The following is an 18,210-nucleotide window of genomic DNA, read 5'->3' on the forward strand; positions in this document are numbered from 1 at the left end:
AAGCCACAATTGATTATGTCTTGTTGCCAGACCCTTGAATGCAGGGACTGATCAAACAAACTAGGACAGTGCAAAGAGTACAGGTTTAATGACTCATATTGATTCATTAGATGAAATGCATATAATCAAGTTTTGCTACGAGGCTATTGATTCTTTACACTTCAATGTTGATTTAGGTGCAACCCAGACGCATAAAAATGGGAACATGCAAATCCAGTGACCACTTCTGCACTAACTCAAAATCCTGAAGTCCACATTTATTTCAGACATCTAAACTGGAAGAAAAACATTGGGAAAGAAAACCCTCTATTTTTCTACATACAGACAAAAATGAAGTTGGCTACACTGAGCTAAATCAAAGTGGTACCTGGAGCTGCCAAGATGTCCAGCTTTGCATGGATCCTGTATTTTCAGCCGCAGTGGTAATGACAACTCTGTTTACAGGTAAAGGGCAGGGCAGGTTCCAATTTATTTCTTTTTCATGATAACATGATATGATGAAAAGGGAAAAGTTCATAATGAATTATTCATCAATGTGAAAGGGTTAAGACACGCTACAAGAGCACATCTGTGTTACAAAAGATCTTTTCGTAGTCACAATGTTTGAGCCTTGGACATAATATGAAATCTTTCTATTCCAGTATTTTAAACGTAATTGCTTTGAAGCAATTCAGTATGCTAAGTTCAAGCATTCAAAAATCAAGGGAAATCAACTGCTGGAAATCAAAGGTGATCCATGCAGTTATACTGTCAATCGTTTACCAGCACGGCTAGGCATGCATTAGTAGAATCAACACCTTTACACACAGACTCGCTAGATCATTTTTAACAACAACAAAGCAGGTCAAACTATCATTCTAACATGTACTTAAGTATTGAGTAGTAGAGTACGCTGTCATTTTATCGCATTTCTAATACTGGGCTACTATAATACGACGATAATACTGATTCTTATCACAAGTACTCTTCCCATCATCTCTGCATAGATACACAATAGCACTGGCTCCCAACTTAATTTTAACTAAGAAAGGTAAATGGCACCAAATTAAGAAATGTAATAAAATACACCAGTTTTCCTGCAACTATAGTAGTAAGTATCTTACTTGAACTAAAAAGCTAATGGCTACAGAATCTAACCAATGGAAGGGAGTAATACTGTGGAGCAGCCTTCTAACACAAGAATGGGAGTGTCATCAGTAAATACCTGAAATTACAGAAAAAAAAAAAAAAGACAAAATCAAAGTGATACAAGCCGCAACCACCGCAACCACTTCAGTGTTTATGTACTGGATTCTCACCTCCAGCATAAGCTACACGATACTGTTCTTCGTCTTGCACAGTTGGTTAGGAGTCATTCAAGTGTGAAATATTCTAAATTCTGTTTTTTAGAGGATTGAGATGTTTGAATTTTGCTATTTTTGGGGAAAAAAAAAAAGTAAAAAGATTGTGCCTTTCTATTACATGAAGAATACATGATTATTCTAAAACAGAATAGAAATGACAGTGTTATGCCTATTTTATTGCATTATAGAGCTGCAGCTACAATTGGACTCTTGGTAAAAATGTTAATCATTATTAATACACATTTAGCAAACATTATTACAAAGGAACTGAAAGTTCATCCTCCATATTAATTTTTAACAGTGCTTGCTTTCTTAGTGGGCTCTACACCCAAAAAAGCTACCATAAAAATCTATGTAAGGTAAAGAGGATTTCTAAACACCTTTATCATTATACCTCCTTGAGACTAATTTCTAGGACAAACTTTTGATACTAGCTGTTGTGCGTGGCAGTTTACTACTGCGTAAGTACAAACTTATAACCGAGACTTTATGTTCTTTGCTCTAGATGGACAGAGCTATTTTAGTATTATGTAATTTTCAACAGTCGCTAGAGTCCCTGTTAGCAGTTCTTATCAGGGATGCATTAGAGCAATCTGGGTTTCTAGACCCACACAATTCTCCTGCCCTAACTTTTGCTCAGTGTGGCAGTAATAGGGCACATCCTTCAAGAGACACAAACACAATGGCATTGTTTTTTCCACCCCATGCAAGCACGAGGCAGGTATTGTGGATCACTATTCTCACCTCTGAGAAGATGCTGCCACACACGCCGCCTCCCACCCTGGGACTTACACCCTGAAAAACACATATTTGCATGTGCTAATAATCTACCAAACTAGTCTCTTCCTGCAGCTCACATGAGTTGCTTTGTTGTACTATCAGGGGGTCTTGCAGGCAGGAGTTCAACTAAGATACAAGCTCACTTAAGTCAAAGAAGTTGGTTCAAGCTCTTGGCAGACTCAAAGGTCAAAACTGCACCTCTTAAGCTAAGTTCATTATTTTTTTTTTACCTTTTTTTTTTTTTTTTTATTTCCCATGATCCAAAGGGTTTGAAAAGCTCTGGTCTAAAAATGAAAGCTTACCTATTGGCTTAAGCACATGACTCCAAAAGCCACGTCTAGAATTGGGCCTCAATGGCTTTGCCTTAATCTGGCCTCTTTTGATATTTCTGATGAAAGGAAGGATGCTGTTCAAGAAAAAATAACCTCCAAAAACCCCAAAAAAGACAAAACCACAAACCACTAACTGAAATCCATCACATTCTAGTCCAGAATAGTGAGGCTCCAACTTGACTCATGTCATGATTAAAAAAAAAATACTACAGTATATGTTACTTTTTATAGCTGACAGTGAGTTCTATTAGACTGTAGAAGAATCTCTGACAGAAAATGAAAATAGCCTCCCAAGGGAGTGGAAGCCCCACACAGCATGATTTAAATGTGGCAGCTGGGTTGTGGGTGGAAATGGCGGTTTCCATTGAAAATCTGCTGCCAATATACCTCCTATGGCTTGATTTCACAGGGAAATGTGGCAGCTATCCCTCTCTGAAGTTCAGCTGCTCAGCTTTAAAGATGCGCAGACAGGAAAGGCAGCAACAGTCAAAGACTGAATAGAGAAAGTCCAGAATGATGCACTGTCCAAGGACCAAAACCTAAATTGGAAAATGGCTGAAGTCCAAGTGTGTAACAGGAAGATGGTAAGAAGAGGAATGGATTCCTTAGTTGTGTAAGATGAAAGGCAACTTTTTAGAAAGTGTATGCCACCTCAAAGTCTACTTTTAATTTTTTTAATAGTTTGAGGCATTTGATGCTTAACACTTTTGTCTCATTGAAAGAAAGTTAGCAATGTGTTAGTCACTTTTAAAAATGGTCCCTATATATTTGGGGCACAGATCTATAACAGGAATAGTTGTGGCAAAATTAAATGTCAGCACACTTCAATTTAAAGTACTTCAGTTTAGATGACTAAGTTCCTTAGTGCATAAATTCTCCAATGGTAATAATATATAGGTATATAATCCTGAGAGTCACTATAGCAAGCATGTTGAATGTGTTATATCTACGCTAAGAAATACGAAGTACCATGAAACAAATGTTGTCTCTTGTTGACGTCTCCGTCTACTTGCAACCCTGACCTAGGCATCATCTTGAAAATATGACTCATAATCCAAAAAGACACTTTCCCATGCAGGTACAGAAATCATGCCTGTAGTGTGGATGGCTACTTTATTGCTCTCACTTTTGATACAGGCAGCCTGGTACTGTTTTCTGCCTTTTTTTTTTTTAAACAATTCGGGTTGAAACAATTGTCAATTGGACCCCACCCACCCAACCTGCTATGACTCCAGATCTGGTTTCTCCAGAGGATTCCTGTAATGTGCTTGGGCCCTATCAGGCTGACAGAGAAACGGAAGCAGTATGTTGCTTCCTGAGGTAGCATTCTCATTGCTGGTCCAGGATGTGTAACTATCACAAAACTTTTCAGTGAAAGGGGATGTGGCTGCTCTGCTGACCACAGAAATCTGTGCTGTCTCTTCATGTCAGTGTGAGCAAAGGTAGAGAACACCCGCTGTGCCTACTGGGTCAGAGGATGCTGGTGCAGGTACAGGTGATCTGCAAGTCTGCAGCGCTGCGGTGTGTAGGAAGCACCCAGTGGCACAGCTTAGCCTGAGCTGGTAGCACCTCTAGGCACACATCTGTGGGTTTTCTATTACAAGTTGGGTCAACTACAGACTCAGGATTTTTGCGGATCCTTGTCTTGGAGTTCAGCACATAAGCTCTATTTAAGTTGTGCTCTGGAAGCTTGCACTGGTATTCCGGTTAAGGTGACTAAATGCTTTTTGTGAGAATCACAGATGCAGAAACTTAATGGTAAAAAACTTCTTTCTCTCATCGTCTAATTAACAGGTTAATGTATTAACCAGAAGGTGGGCCAGGTATCAGTGTCCATTTAGTGTCCATAATACCTGGAGGGTTTTGAAGGTAGGGATGATAAGCTGCACAGGTATGATGTCAGTTCAAAGTATGTGACATCATGTAAAGTTATATTGTAATGTAGCCAGCAGTTAAATCTTTCCTGACATCTGCACTAGATGATTCTGAATTTCTTTACATCTTAAAAATTAGGCAGTTTGGTATCATTTCTGTTTTTCAGAACTTTTGTTTTCCTGGGAAGTTCTTTTTTTTACAGGCTTTTAGAGCAACATAATTACAAACTGCCCTGGTGTAAGAGTAATGAAATTCTATTCCTGCTTACACAAGAGATCAGTTTAATCTCTAGTATATAAAAAAAGTGGGGAAAAAAAAAAAAAAGGGAAAAAAAATTGCTGCTAGCAAATCTTAAGTAACTGTGATAGTTCTGTTGTGGTTCTATCCAAGCTATCAGACTGATTTCTAAATCTGACTGCTATAATTTTCAATTAACAATGAGAATTACAGTAGATAGAAAAAAACTAAATGTTTTCTCTGTTTCATAGTTTTGCTTAAATGCTGACATTTTAAAGAAGTGGTTCCACCTCGAGTCAACGCCATTTTAACTACTCAGTCCTCCTTCCTACATCCTTTTAATAACATATCTGGAAGCAGCAAGCTTGACTGCTAAGATATGAACTTAACACAGCAGTCAGAATTTATTTGCCTTCTTTCCTAAATGATATTTGTTTTATAACTGACTTAGTTTCTGAATCCGTCTTTCCCTGTTGATCTCTTTAGGTCTCGCAAGCTTAGCACAACCAGGCCATGCCAGTTCTGAGTGCGTCGGTATTTCCCAGGAACACACGGGTGCTGCAGAGACAGTGCCATGACTCAGAAATCAGTACACTGTCCTTGCCCCTAGCACTGAAACAAATTCTTAGCTCGCCGTTGTGGAAGGGACAGAAGACTGTAAAGCAGGTAATTCCTTATGTCACATGGAATTAAAAAGAAGAGCTAAGTGTCTGTGCTTTAAGAACAAGAAATATTTAATTTCAAAGCCCTGCTCAAAATAAAATCATGCAATGACATTCTGTCAGAATTATTCCTACATTTTCATACAGATAAACAATCTTTTTCTTCTCTCAGTTTCCATTCCAAACTCCTAAATGTGTGCTGGTAAAAAGTTGCTATGACCAATCTCGTAAGTCAATGTGCTGTTCTGAATATATTACAGATCATAAGCAACATGACCTTTAGTGTGATTTGAAATCAAATACTTAACAGCAGAAAATGCACTGAGGCTACGGGGTTAATATTTGTGAAATGTTTTGATACTAACAGTTGTAAAAGCTTTATGAACATAAAATACAGTTAATGTAGTAAACTGGCTACAGAGTAGCTATCCATCTAGTTGGGACTTGGCTGCTTCTACTTCCTTTCACAAAGGATGGGATATCCAGAGAATTCTCTGAGGAGCAGGATTCAAAACCAGCTTTTTAAAAAAATTTGGTGACTAGCAACATGCAAACATCTACAAGACTCATGTCAGAGAATACTGATCATATATGTCATCATATATGACATATCCTCTTGTTTGAGATGACTGTTTGCTTACCCCCTTCTCCTGAAGTAGTCCTTATGGTTACTAAGAACCAACAAATCATTAATCCTCTTTGATCACCCCAGAAGAAACTGCGTCCAAGCTAGATCTATATTAAAATGTATCAGTAATTCTAGTGCATTATTCTTATTGTCCCCGCAAACATTCAATAGCAAGAAATCATTTGCTAATCTTGGTACAAACGAACTTCCAATATAGGAAGGACGGTCTAAAGCAAAAGGCACTGGAGTAGAATTCAGAGGCATGACTCAACTTCTGGCTGTGACGCAAATTCCTTGTGTGGTAGCAGAGAGTCACGAACTGTGAGTTTACCAAGGGAGCGAATGCATTACAGCTCACAGTTTCTATGCTTAGCTGCACAGTGAAATTCTAACATCCAAGTGAGGTATGTCTGCTCCTCTTCTAATACCTAGGGACATGTAGGCACTTAACACACAGCAGAATTTAGATGCTGTAATCCAAACTGGAGGAAGATATTTTCTGCAGCGGGGGATTTCCGCTCCAGGAATTAATCACCTTAAGCCTCGTTTTTCTTACAGAAACAGAGATGAAGTCAGTCTTTTGACTAGGAGGTGGTCAGAGGAGGAATCACGATCCCAGTCTTAGCCATGAACTAATCTAGAACATACAGAAATGTGCGATAAATTAGTATTTAATATCCTCTTTGCCAGGGGTAACTGAAGCTTCATTTTGCACCTCTCAGAAGACTGCTTGCTCATGAGGTTTTACAGTAATCTGGGTTGAGAGTGCCCACTTCTCTAATACTTCATGCAAAATAAAACATTCACTTTGTTCTTTGCTACTGGTGAAAGATTCATTCCATTCCTCTCTAAAATAAGTGTTTGTCTTCTATAGGGAGTGCCAATGCTGGGAATGGAAACAAGGTTCTTCTCTCTCCAAGTGACTTCTCAATATTACAAAATTATATCTTTGCTTTTCCTTTTGGATATACTACTGTCCATAAAATAAGTAAAAATCAAGAAAAGAGAAGACAGGCATCCTACCATCTTAACTTCTTTATAGTCAATGCAATTTCCCAGACAATGGGAGAAATGTCCTACCTCTTATTATTAACAAAGAACAAAATAGTGTGTGCGTGCCATGTTTGTAGCGAACGCAAGTTGGAGGACTTTGAAAACACATGCTGTGCTGAAATAAGCAGATATGAGATTAGAGATGTACTAACTATGCCACTGTCCTGGTTTTGTTAAAAACCAAGTTTCTCTTTTAGTGAATTTTGCCTGTCAGCTAAAGAGAGGGGCAACGAGAAACAGGTGACCAAGAAACTGACCAACGGTGTATAACATTCCAGTCACGTGAATACTTCATATAAAAGTGGGAGATCACGAGGATCTCGTCCCTTTTTTCCCTTTTTCCCTTCTGCTTATGGCCGACATTAGGAGAGGACCTTGCTGGTCATCCCTGCGAACTGAGGCCTAGTGAGAGACTGAATTCAGCTCCGGTTGGCTACAGAGTCTAATCCAGGACTTTGGGTGCTGCCTCTGCAGTTGCTGAGACTTTCAAGATTGGTTTTGTATATTTTGTATTATTTTCTCTATTCTTATTAGTAGCGTTAGTAAAACATCTTTAACTTTTCCAACTCTCTTCTCTGTGTCCTTCTTTCCCTCCCGATCGCCTGTCCTGAGTGGGAAGGGGGGAGAGGGAGGGGCAAAAGGGGGAAGTGGCGGGGGAAGGAGGTTAACAATACATCTGCCAGGGTTTGATTGTCACCCCGCAATCCAAACCCTCGACAGCCACTTAGTATGACATAGGTATCAAGGTGTCCAAATAAATGTTTCCTGGCAGAATACTAAAAACTTTGACAAGTTTGATGTTAAAAGTACAGTTAGATAGAAATTAAGCGAGAGCCCACATTTTGGCCTGGGTAACTCAAAGCAGAAATTGAACGCATTCCAGTTTTTATCTCTAGCTTATTTCTGAACATCTATTCCCTGTTCACAAAGTACAAGTAAGATTTTCTCATGGAGCCACTAAGAGGGTAAAGAAACATCAGCAGGTTTGTATCGTTGGTGAATTTCTTTCATGAGTATCAGTTGGACAGAAAGTATTCATTCACTACTTGTTCATTCAATTCAGTGACCGGTTCATTACACTAAATTAAAAAAAATGATGGCAGAAAAATCTGTCACAGCCCCAGGGAACTGAAATTTAAAAAGCTGTTTTAAATGACTGGTATTGGCATTGAAACCAATCATACCCTGTCCTGTCTCATTTGGCTTCACAGTATCACACATTTTATCATAAATCATAGATTTAAGACAAAGGCCTAATTTCAGGCACAGGAATATTTTCTCTTGGGCTCTATACCCCTTCTCCGCTCTTCCAGGCATACTTACAGGGTGGCACTGCTAGTTCTTGCAAATAACAAAAGGATATTAGGTTCTGAAATCCCTGTTCAGGTAATCAATACACTTCAAGATTTTCTTGGGAAGGTGATTCAGGGAGGTAGCAAAGAAAGTAACTTCGTGGGTCCACTCATCTGGTTGAAGTTACCACCATTTACAGTGTCCTAAGCTGCAGAGTGCTGAGGATGTTTTCACGGGCTATCTGTCCCCTGGGCATTTGATTCTGTACCGTGGATGTATTCATTTAGATGTATTATTGCCATCAAAGGTGGCTCAGGACTATCTCTCCTTTCCCTGTCCTGAGTTGACACCACTAGAAGCAGTACTTCATATCAACCACTAATAAGAAGTGATGTCTTTGAAAGGGCTGTCTCAACTTATTGAAAAACTTCAATGTAAGTCTTTAAAGACACATTCTAGTGTATTTTTAGGCGGGGGAGGAAGGGGTGTGTGAAATCCACAAGACTATTATTTTTTCTCTGTTTTCTTACAAACTTGTTTTTGTTTTCTCGCTACTCCTTGTGCCTCATTTACCTTCTATTTCTACATATAAATCTATGTGGATTTTTGTGCTAGCATGGTCTAGTGATTTAGAACAAGAAGAAGGTAGATGGACCTTGGTTTCCAGTTCCTTCATATTTCAGTTGCTTTCTTCATTTCTTCATATTCCTTTGCTACCCAAGGTAATACTTCGGGTGCCTGATCTAACAAACTATGAATATTTGAAAGAAAAATATAACTATAACAATATTTATTTTTATGTGATTTCCCCTGCCGCTTTTTTGGATGATTCTATCAGAGTTCAGATAATTTTCACCGAGATGGCAAGTAAGGTGCAGGGCAATGCTATTCTCTGACAGCATGGGTGTCATCTATGGATGAAACTTTGAAAAAGTCATCTATGTTATTTATGTTGGCATGGACACTGGAACAAGCAATAACATGGTGTTCACTGTTTCTCTAGCTGCCAGTGTTCACCAGTAAATTCTCCTGCCTCCAAAGCCCTGATGTGGGATGCTCCATTCCACAGGCCATTTCTCAGCTGCACACAGTAGCTATGCTGCTGCTCAGAACTGTTGGTAGGAGGATGCAGGCAGCTCCCTCATACTCTAAATCCAGTGCACAATGCTGCTCATGGCTTTTCTGGTTTAGTGTAAGGCTAATGACCATGACTACATCATTATAGAATCATAAAATCATTTAGGTTGGAAGAGACCTTCAAGATCAACCTAACTCTGGCACTAAACCATGCCCCTGAGAACCTCATCTACACATCTTTTAAACACCTCCAGGGATGGTGATTCCACCACTTCCCTGGGCAGTCTGTTCCAGTGCCTGACAATCCTTTCCATGAAGATTTTTTTCCTAATATCCAATCTAAACCTTCCCTGGCACAACCTGACACCATTTCCTCTTGTCCTATCACTTGCTACTTGGAGAAGAGACCAACACCCTCCATGCTACAACCTCCTTTCAGGTAGTTGTAGACCACAATAAGGTCTCCTCTCAGCCTCATGTTCTCCAGGCTAAACAACCCCAGCTCCCTCAACTGCTCCAGACCCCTCACCAGCTCTCTCCAGCACCTCAATGTCTTTCTTATGATGAGGGGCCCAAAACTGAACACAGGATTCAAGGTGGGACCTCGCCAGTGCCGAGCACAGTGGCACAATCACTTCTCTGGTCCTTCTGGCCACACTATTCTTCATACAAGCCGGGATGCTGTTGGCGTTTTTGGCCACCTGGGCACACTGCTGGCTCATGTTCAGCTGGCTGTCAGTCCACACCCTCAGGTCCTTTTCCGCCAGGCAGCTTTCCAGCCTGTCCTCTCCAAGCCTGTAGCGCTGCCTGGGGTTGTTGTGACCCAAGTGCAGGACCCAGCACTTGGCCTTGTTAAACCTCATGCAACTGGCCTCAGCTCAACAATCCAGCTGGTCCAGATCCCTCTGTATGGCCTTCCTGCCCTCCAGCAGATCAACACTCCCAACCAACATGGTGTTGTCTGCAAACTTACTGAGGGTGCACTCAATCCCCTCATTCAGATCACTGATAAAGAGATTAAACAGAACTGGCCCCAATACAGAGGCCTGGGGAACACCACTTGTGACTGGCCACCAACTAGACTTGGGTTCGTTCACCACAACTCTTTGGGCCCAGTCAAATGCACATTAATAAACAGATGTCTTAAAAACGCCCACCTTTTTAAATTTCAGAACCAATATTTTTAGAAAAATGTCATAGAAATAATTCACAAAATATGAAATAGGGAAACTGAAGTTCACACTAAATGTAAAGTTGTCTCATCATCACAACTCAGGTAATTGTGTTCTATCCTCCAGAAAAATGTTTTGATCCAAAAGGCACTAAAACATAAGGTTAGATTTCTCTGACATCAACAGTCATTTAACAGGTCTTTATTTAAATATCACATAAATATTGGAGACAGAGGTTTGGGCCCTGTGTTTGCAATGATCCCATACATTTGCTTCTGTTTTTACATCTTAAGATGCCTGAAATTCTCTTTCTGTTTATAAGTAGGGAAACAGAGGCATAAGGAGATTAAATGTCTTGCCCATCGTGTGAATCAACCCTGTAGATCCTCTTTTTCGTTATGAAAAGCACAAATTATTCAACCTCAAATGATTTATTTCTCTGATAAGAGAACACAATGTTCTCAGCAAAGCTACCAGGCCAACCAAATATATTTCCCATAGGCAAAGGAAAAATGTGTATAGCTACTTCCAGTATCTTGCTGGGGAAATCATCTGCCCAGTATTACTGGATGTTCTGTTCTTTTTTTTTTTTTTTTTAATTTTCTTTCCCATACTTTCTGCATGGTCTTCATTTATTTTGTGGCTGATGGCAACATCTCCAGACAGGTTCTTCCACAGCAAACACTGTGGTTTTAAGTGGGCTGCTGCATGAGAAATATGCCCAGCACCTGCCATGTGAAAGAAAATGAGCATATCATTTCAGCAACACACAAGCCTGGGGACCCACTGCAGAAAGCGCATCCCAAATCTGCTGTTTGCTGTTGCTGCACAGTTGGGTCGGCACTTTCCATGCTCTTGCCTCTGATTTTATTTCCCCCCCCCTCTTTATTAGGCAAGTACTCCTGGCACATGCAGATCCCGCAACTTGCTGCCACTGAAATTGCTATTCCCAATACAGATGGTGGGAAGAGGAATTGAACTGCGGCTCCTTTGTGTAGTCACCTCTATACAATGGTCACCAGCATGCAGAGCCACATGCCAATTGCTGGTGTATATTTGGTTGACGTTTCAGACCCAACTTCGCACCCTTCTAATCATTAATCAACAATCAGACAAAGGATATATTGCTGAACCCAGACAGCAGCCAATACAGACCTCTAATACATTATAGATTCTCTGTCAGCACATTTATTTATTGTTTGCAGTGTTCTGTTTGAAAATCCCTACGCTCTTTCACTTTATTTATTTATTTACTTATTTCTCTTTAGCTGGATTTAACAAAGCAGTGCAGCTTCATTTATTAATGTTTTTTACAAACCCTGAATGGTGGATTAGTTTACATAAAATACATTTATAATATTATTCTTGGTATTTACCACAACTTGCCAAAATCTTTAGCAAATATGCCATTAAATTAAATAGTATTATATTGCATAGGCAGTATCAGAGTATGGTTTTTCATCTGCTAAATATCCAGTGAATCATTTTATCTTTATTTAACACTATAATGAAGGTTGACTACCAGCTTAGAGAGAAATGAATATACATTTGTCTATACTTCCAGTATTCAGTGAGATTTGTCACAGTATCATAAAAGCAAGCAACAGTAAGGGCCACACTGTTCTGTGGTCAGGCTTGAACACAAACGCATCAGCGGAGCTTGGGTCCTGCGCAGCGTGTAACCATGCTCTGCTATCAACTTAATGTTAAAATTTGTATGTCCTGGCTTCTGATTTATAATATCATTGATAAACAGTAAAAAGGACAGGCATGCCATAAAGTTTATGGATGGAGTGATGGCATGCACAATGATGTCTCATAAAGAATAAAGGGGGAAAAGTTATTTATTCTTGTGGATTCAAGAACCAAAATACAGATAGACTGGCTGCGTGCACAGAATTTTTCATAAATATCCCACAGTGCACCCTGTTGTACAGCAGCCATACATTAATTAGAGTATTCAGCAGACACTGCAATGTGTTACACTCACCCAAGTGAATCTTCATTTTTCACATGCAGGGCCTTACTAATTAAAATCAGCTTTGCAATTAAATGTGGAAAATTGTGTTAAACTTTCAAGCGTGGTTTAGAAAAAAATGTATTTATTTTTAGGGTATTTTATTTTGATGCAAATGAATTTTCCATCAAAGTGAGACCAGTAAAAGGGAGGTATGAGGATTTCTCTTTTTTGTATTATAGATGCTCCTCTCAGTTGCAAGTTGCAATGCTCCACTATCTCTGTGCCAGTACCTGGCCCTGTTCCAATGCTTTTAGTGAGTGCTATCTGTCAAGGCATGAATAATACAGCCCCTAGGCTGTCGGCAGAATCCAAATGAGGCATACATCAGGAAGCAAGCACTCGACTTTAGCTCCAGAACATGCTCCTGTGAAGACAGGCAATTATTCACCCACGGCTGCAGCCATGGCAATCAAACTGGTGGGTGAAAAGGTATATGAAATGAAAAAATTTGAATAAGAAATATGGCACAACAAGCCACAGAAATCCAATAATTTTCTAATAAGAGAGAGAGATTTGAGTCTTTTAATTTTGAAGTTTGGGAGCCTGAATTATTTCACTCACTCTGTTCTAAAATATAGACAACTAAACTACAGTATATAATGTCAAGGCAATACAAGTGTATGTGGGGCTTTTCCTAATCAAAACCGTAATGCTAAACTCTAAGGTATTTATAAATTAAAGTAAATCTGTTGTATGAAGTGATAAATCTCATACTTAAAAATCAAAAGATGGTCAAAAGAATTCTATCTGTATAATATAATAGAAACAGAGACAGTCCAGTAAAGCAACAAAGAACTGGTTGATATTGAGAAATTTGATGGAAAATTAAAATGCAATATATTTTATAAGGTTAGGGACAATTCACACATCATAGATCCAAACATTATTTTATGATCCCTCTTCATTTTCGAGACTGGCTTCTTTTTGCAAGATACTGTATCAGTGATTAATGAAAAACAAATCTCTTACAAACGCAATATGAACTGAAGAAAAGGCATGCAGAATTCCTTGGTAAGTTGTTTTTTACCTGAACTCTTATTTTCAGCAATGAAATTGTATCATTATTTCCATTTTAGATCTGAAATGTTTATAATTTGGCCTTAACAATTCATCCTTCACTGAAATTTGATGCATATTTGATGCATTTGATGCAGACTAAGATGGTGTTTTGCTTTAATTTCTATACAATGGCTTTATTTGCTTTCAGATATGCACTGACATATGCATTAAAGAATCCTGAATCAATATACATAGTGTCACGCTATCAGCTTAAGATTCTTTTTGGGGCTCCTATTTGTTAGAATGTGTTTCATTCTGAGGCATGTGGCATTTGGAAAGTGAAATCCAGTTAGGATTTTTGTAATGTGTCTACACACCTATTTACATGGCAAAGCATAGGCATCTATTTGGTATATGATATGCTTAAAAAAATGCTAAATGCAGAGCAACACAGTAGATCATAATATTTCTAAAACCATCATTCACATCTACTCAGTAAATAACACAGGCCAGTTTGCATTGTTACTCCAGAATAACTACTGTGTAACTGTGGAATTTGTTCCTGCAAAACCTAGACCAAAAACTGGACTTGCTTTTACATTTGCATACATAGAATGTGAATCCTGCTGTCTTTAAAGCTGATGAATGAAACTGGCAAAGTTCCTACTAATTGCAATGAAACAACACTCAATCTATGTTTTTCTTCAGCTACTTAGCAGACAGACGTCCTGAAAACACAGTTCTGGGAACACTCTCCTGGTGTGGTTTGAGTAACAGCTACACACCCAGATGGATTGTTCACAGTGGAAAGTGTTCAGGGATCTGGACCAAGCTTATTGTTCAAAATTAATTCACAGCTCTGAACATTCATCATTAGGCTGCTATCCGGAGTGGATGTGAAGAACTACCAACTATACAAAATGAACAGCATCAGGAGTATGGTCCAGGGAGAAGGTCTGGTTTTCACTTCGAGGTTTGAATTCTTTTATCCTCTCCAACACTATCTGAATGTGTTTACGGCTTATTTTTTTGTTTTGGTTTTGTTTTCATAACTTTCACAAGCTTTGTCTTTTTATTTTTTAGGACCTGGTGCTGCGAAGATCCATGCGTTTAACTGCACACCCTGTGAGTAGTTCAGCTGGTTGCAGGTGCCTGGAAACATACACAAGTAGTACTGAAGTCCTACCTGTGTAAACTCTAACGTCTACGCACTGCCTCCTGCTGTGCAACATCAACAGTGCTAGATGGTTCATGATAGCTTTATGTTTCTAGGTAATACTAAAACACAAAAAGAAAGAGCTGAGTCTGTTCTGAAGAAGGCAGGCACACCACCTAACTTCGGGCACTCACGTTCAGTGCGCACACTGCGCTGCTAATCTTTCTCCAACTTCCTGTGCAGTCACTGAAGACAGGAACTTTCGCTGAGTTAATTTTAGAGATCCTGGCACCCTGGCCTGAAGTGCCCTGCAGAGCAGCCTGTCCATCTCAGCTGTCTTGTAGCGTGACCAACCAGCAAGCTAAAATTAAGCATCAAACCTAAGAGCTGAGAGCAAAGTACCAACTGAGTCACGCAAGGTTTCACTTCAAACTAAGATACGACACAAAGAAAAAATCATAAATGTGGAAATGATACAACAAGCTGTTACCATTACCACCGTTACCCAACCAGTACCAGCCTTGTGTTTTGGTATGCCTCAAGGGAAATACCAGTGACATGTAAGGCCTGCTGGTTTCCCCAGCTAACCCTAACACTGCAGCCCTTCCATAATTAAAAATACAATTGCAGTACAAAACATATGATAAAGGTCTCCTTCAACTTCTACCTGATATTTTATCAGCACAAGAACATTTCATCCCCTGAGTCTGTCTGAAAATTTTAAAGGATCTGTTTATTTCACTGCAAGTTTAATGTAGTATCTGAACACGGTTTTCACTGTCACATTGCTATTACAATCACAACATTATAATGAAAAAAAAAAAGCCCCGAAATTCCAGAGACTTCAAGATGTTATAGAAAAAATAGAATTCTGGAGAGCTCTGACTACATCTAGTGGAAGCAAATACATTTCATTCCTAATAACGAGCCAGTCTGGTATTGTGAATGGAAAGGTCTTAACCTCATTAAAATGCTCTCTAGGTCTTAACGGAATTGAGTTAGGCATCAGCTGAGATATGCAATTCCCTGAACACATTAAATTTTTAAGACAGTCTGATTTCCTTGGAATAAATGTTTGAGGGTCTTTCCCACTCAAATGGCAAAACAGAAAAGAGAAAAAGATAAATTCCTTTAGGTTCTTTCATAAACTAAAATTTAACATGTGTTGGTTGGATTAGATAAAAAAATAATTCTCTTTTAGAAAGTAAATATGTATGTTGTAAACCACAACAAAGAACTTTGTGCTTTTACAGTAAGACATATATTGGTTAGATATATTTTGATTAGTGGACTGGCAATTAGGATGGCAAGAAAACATAAAAACCCCGCAAAATATTTAGCCAGGAGAAAAAAAAAAAAAAAAAAGAATTTTTGGTGTATTTCCAATTTTTATTCTTTGTGCATCCGCCCAAAATTTCATTTAATTAACAGTTCTAAGATTCAGTCTGTTCGTGTACTGACATACCAGAATCATGTCAGGAGAGCAAAATGTGGAATTAATGTCTCAAAACTGCATGTAATCTTTCCATACCTCACATCTATTCCTTCCCTCTCCCCCAAAAAGGGTGATTTTACACAAACACAGACAATTCAGAGCCATTTTAGAGCAATTCAGAAGAAAAGCTGGATTCTTTTTTAAGCTGAAGTGTTTCATTCTGTATCTTTCAAGACTTCTGTTTTTGAAATTTGCATGAAATCTCATGAAGTGTGAAGAAATGTACCTAGTTACAGTCTTGTAACTAGAAAAGACATTATAATCATGTCATTTAACTGTTGACTGCTTGTGAAATTACTAAGGGAAAAGAAGGATCGGGTGTCATTCATTAATTACTGGTGATGCTTGTATTTACGTGAAGAAAAATGGACAATAGAAATCCATGGTTTGAAATGAAAAGTCACAAGTGAATTCAAAAAGAATGTAAGGCGAATCATTTTGGCTACTTCTCCTAAACCAGTGTTCCAACCTAATCAAATCCTTCAAATAACCACAAAAATGTTACCACTTGCATGAGTGGAAACAAAAAAAAATCAGGAAAAGAAATCTGGAGAGAATTATTTTATGGTTTATATTGTTTAAATGTAATTTAAAAGCATTTTAATACCAGGCATATCACATTGGTTTAATTTTGAAGGTATTTTCTGGATTTGTCCCTGAGTTTCATTCACTGATAAGAAAAAAGGCAGATGAGTGGACTGAGTGGCACTGAGTGGACCGAATGTCACTGTTTGGTACCTTTTCCTGTTTCAAATAAATGCCTTAACCACAAACATATAATTTCAATTTAATTCATTAAAAAATACATGCCCTCATTACAAACCAGTTATCAGAACTGGTGTGAAATATGTGTTCTTATAAACATCACAAGTGCTTTAAAACCAGAGAAAGTCAACAATGAAAAAAATCTTAACAGTTCAAGGAGAATTTAACACTGGTTTGAACATCTCTTTCTATTCGGAACAACAGCCATTTTATCTCCTACAAGGGGCTGCTGTACAAAGTATATTGAAAGAAATGCATAGCATGTGAAAAAAAATAGTGTATTCTAGAGCTATTAAATGTTAAAAATATTGCACAAGAAATTCATAGACAAATGATTCAGGAAAGGAATGTTGTTTATCCAGATGTACAACGCTATTGACATTGCAGTCACAGAAATGTAAAGACTGAGCTCTAAATTAATTCGAAGCACGTGTAGAATGTGTAACACATGCTATCTTAATAGATAATTAACAATAAATAGCTAAAAACATTTTCTTAAAGGAGATGCCCCCATATATCATGGTTTCAAAACTGAAGATATTTATAACTACAATATAACATATGAACCATGAATTCTTATTATCATTTGTCTTAGGCTCTGACCTTTGAATCTAACGTGATCATCAAACTTAAATGTTCAGAAGCTCGTTTCCATTCATTTACAAAATACATTAAATAATGGAAGTCACACTGGCACCAACATGTCAGCAGGGCCAAATTTTAATTTGTGAGACATGACCAAGAGAAATGTATGCAAAAACAGAGAGAAGACTGACAATGAGAACAAGCTTCCTCAGCAAAAAATGGCAGTTAGATTTTATGTGACATTCACAAAGAAAAAAATAAGTGAATCCAAATGGCTTCTTGAAAGTCTAATTGTTAATTTCTATCATTGTTTGGTTTATCAAGGTCATGCCAGATAACTTGTTTACCAAATCTCCCCACTTAATTATGAAAAATTACATATATTACCTTCTGTGCCTTGCATATTTGCCACTGACATGACCACTGCCATCACAGCCAGGCGTGGGACAGCTGTGAAAGAGAGAGAATTAATTAAATAGGTGCCGGTGTGCTGTAGAAAGATTATACTAAAAGCAGGCAGTAGGTATTATAGAGATGGAGGGCAACAAAGACAGAAAGAGAAATCAAATAACTGAAGGGAAAAAAAAAAAGACGGGATGCTTTTTATTAGCAAGTCTCGAGGGAATTAATTTCATCAGTGCAGCAGGGCATGAGCAAACCACCAATGAACTTGAAAGTGCATTATACCCATTAAAAGGCTTGAATTTTCTAAATTGCTAATGGGGATACATTTTACAC

The 18,210-nt window shown here is 38.4% G+C and overlaps 1 protein-coding gene across 19 annotated transcripts in view; it reads right to left on the reverse strand.

Annotated features, from left to right (window-relative positions):
* Window positions 1-18,210, reverse strand: part of MYT1L (myelin transcription factor 1 like) — a 312,069-nt gene that overhangs the window by 115,430 nt on the left and 178,429 nt on the right. For all 19 annotated transcript variants that reach the window (XM_071807030.1, XM_071807031.1, XM_071807032.1 and 16 more), the window contains exon 5: window positions 17,860-17,922. In XM_071807030.1, coding sequence (XP_071663131.1) covers window positions 17,860-17,922 — 63 coding nt within the window. The remainder of the gene's footprint in view (window positions 1-17,859; window positions 17,923-18,210) is intronic.

The sequence above is a fragment of the Patagioenas fasciata genome, chromosome 3 (assembly GCF_037038585.1).
Source record: "Patagioenas fasciata isolate bPatFas1 chromosome 3, bPatFas1.hap1, whole genome shotgun sequence".
NCBI classification, from domain to species: Eukaryota; Metazoa; Chordata; class Aves; order Columbiformes; family Columbidae; genus Patagioenas; species Patagioenas fasciata.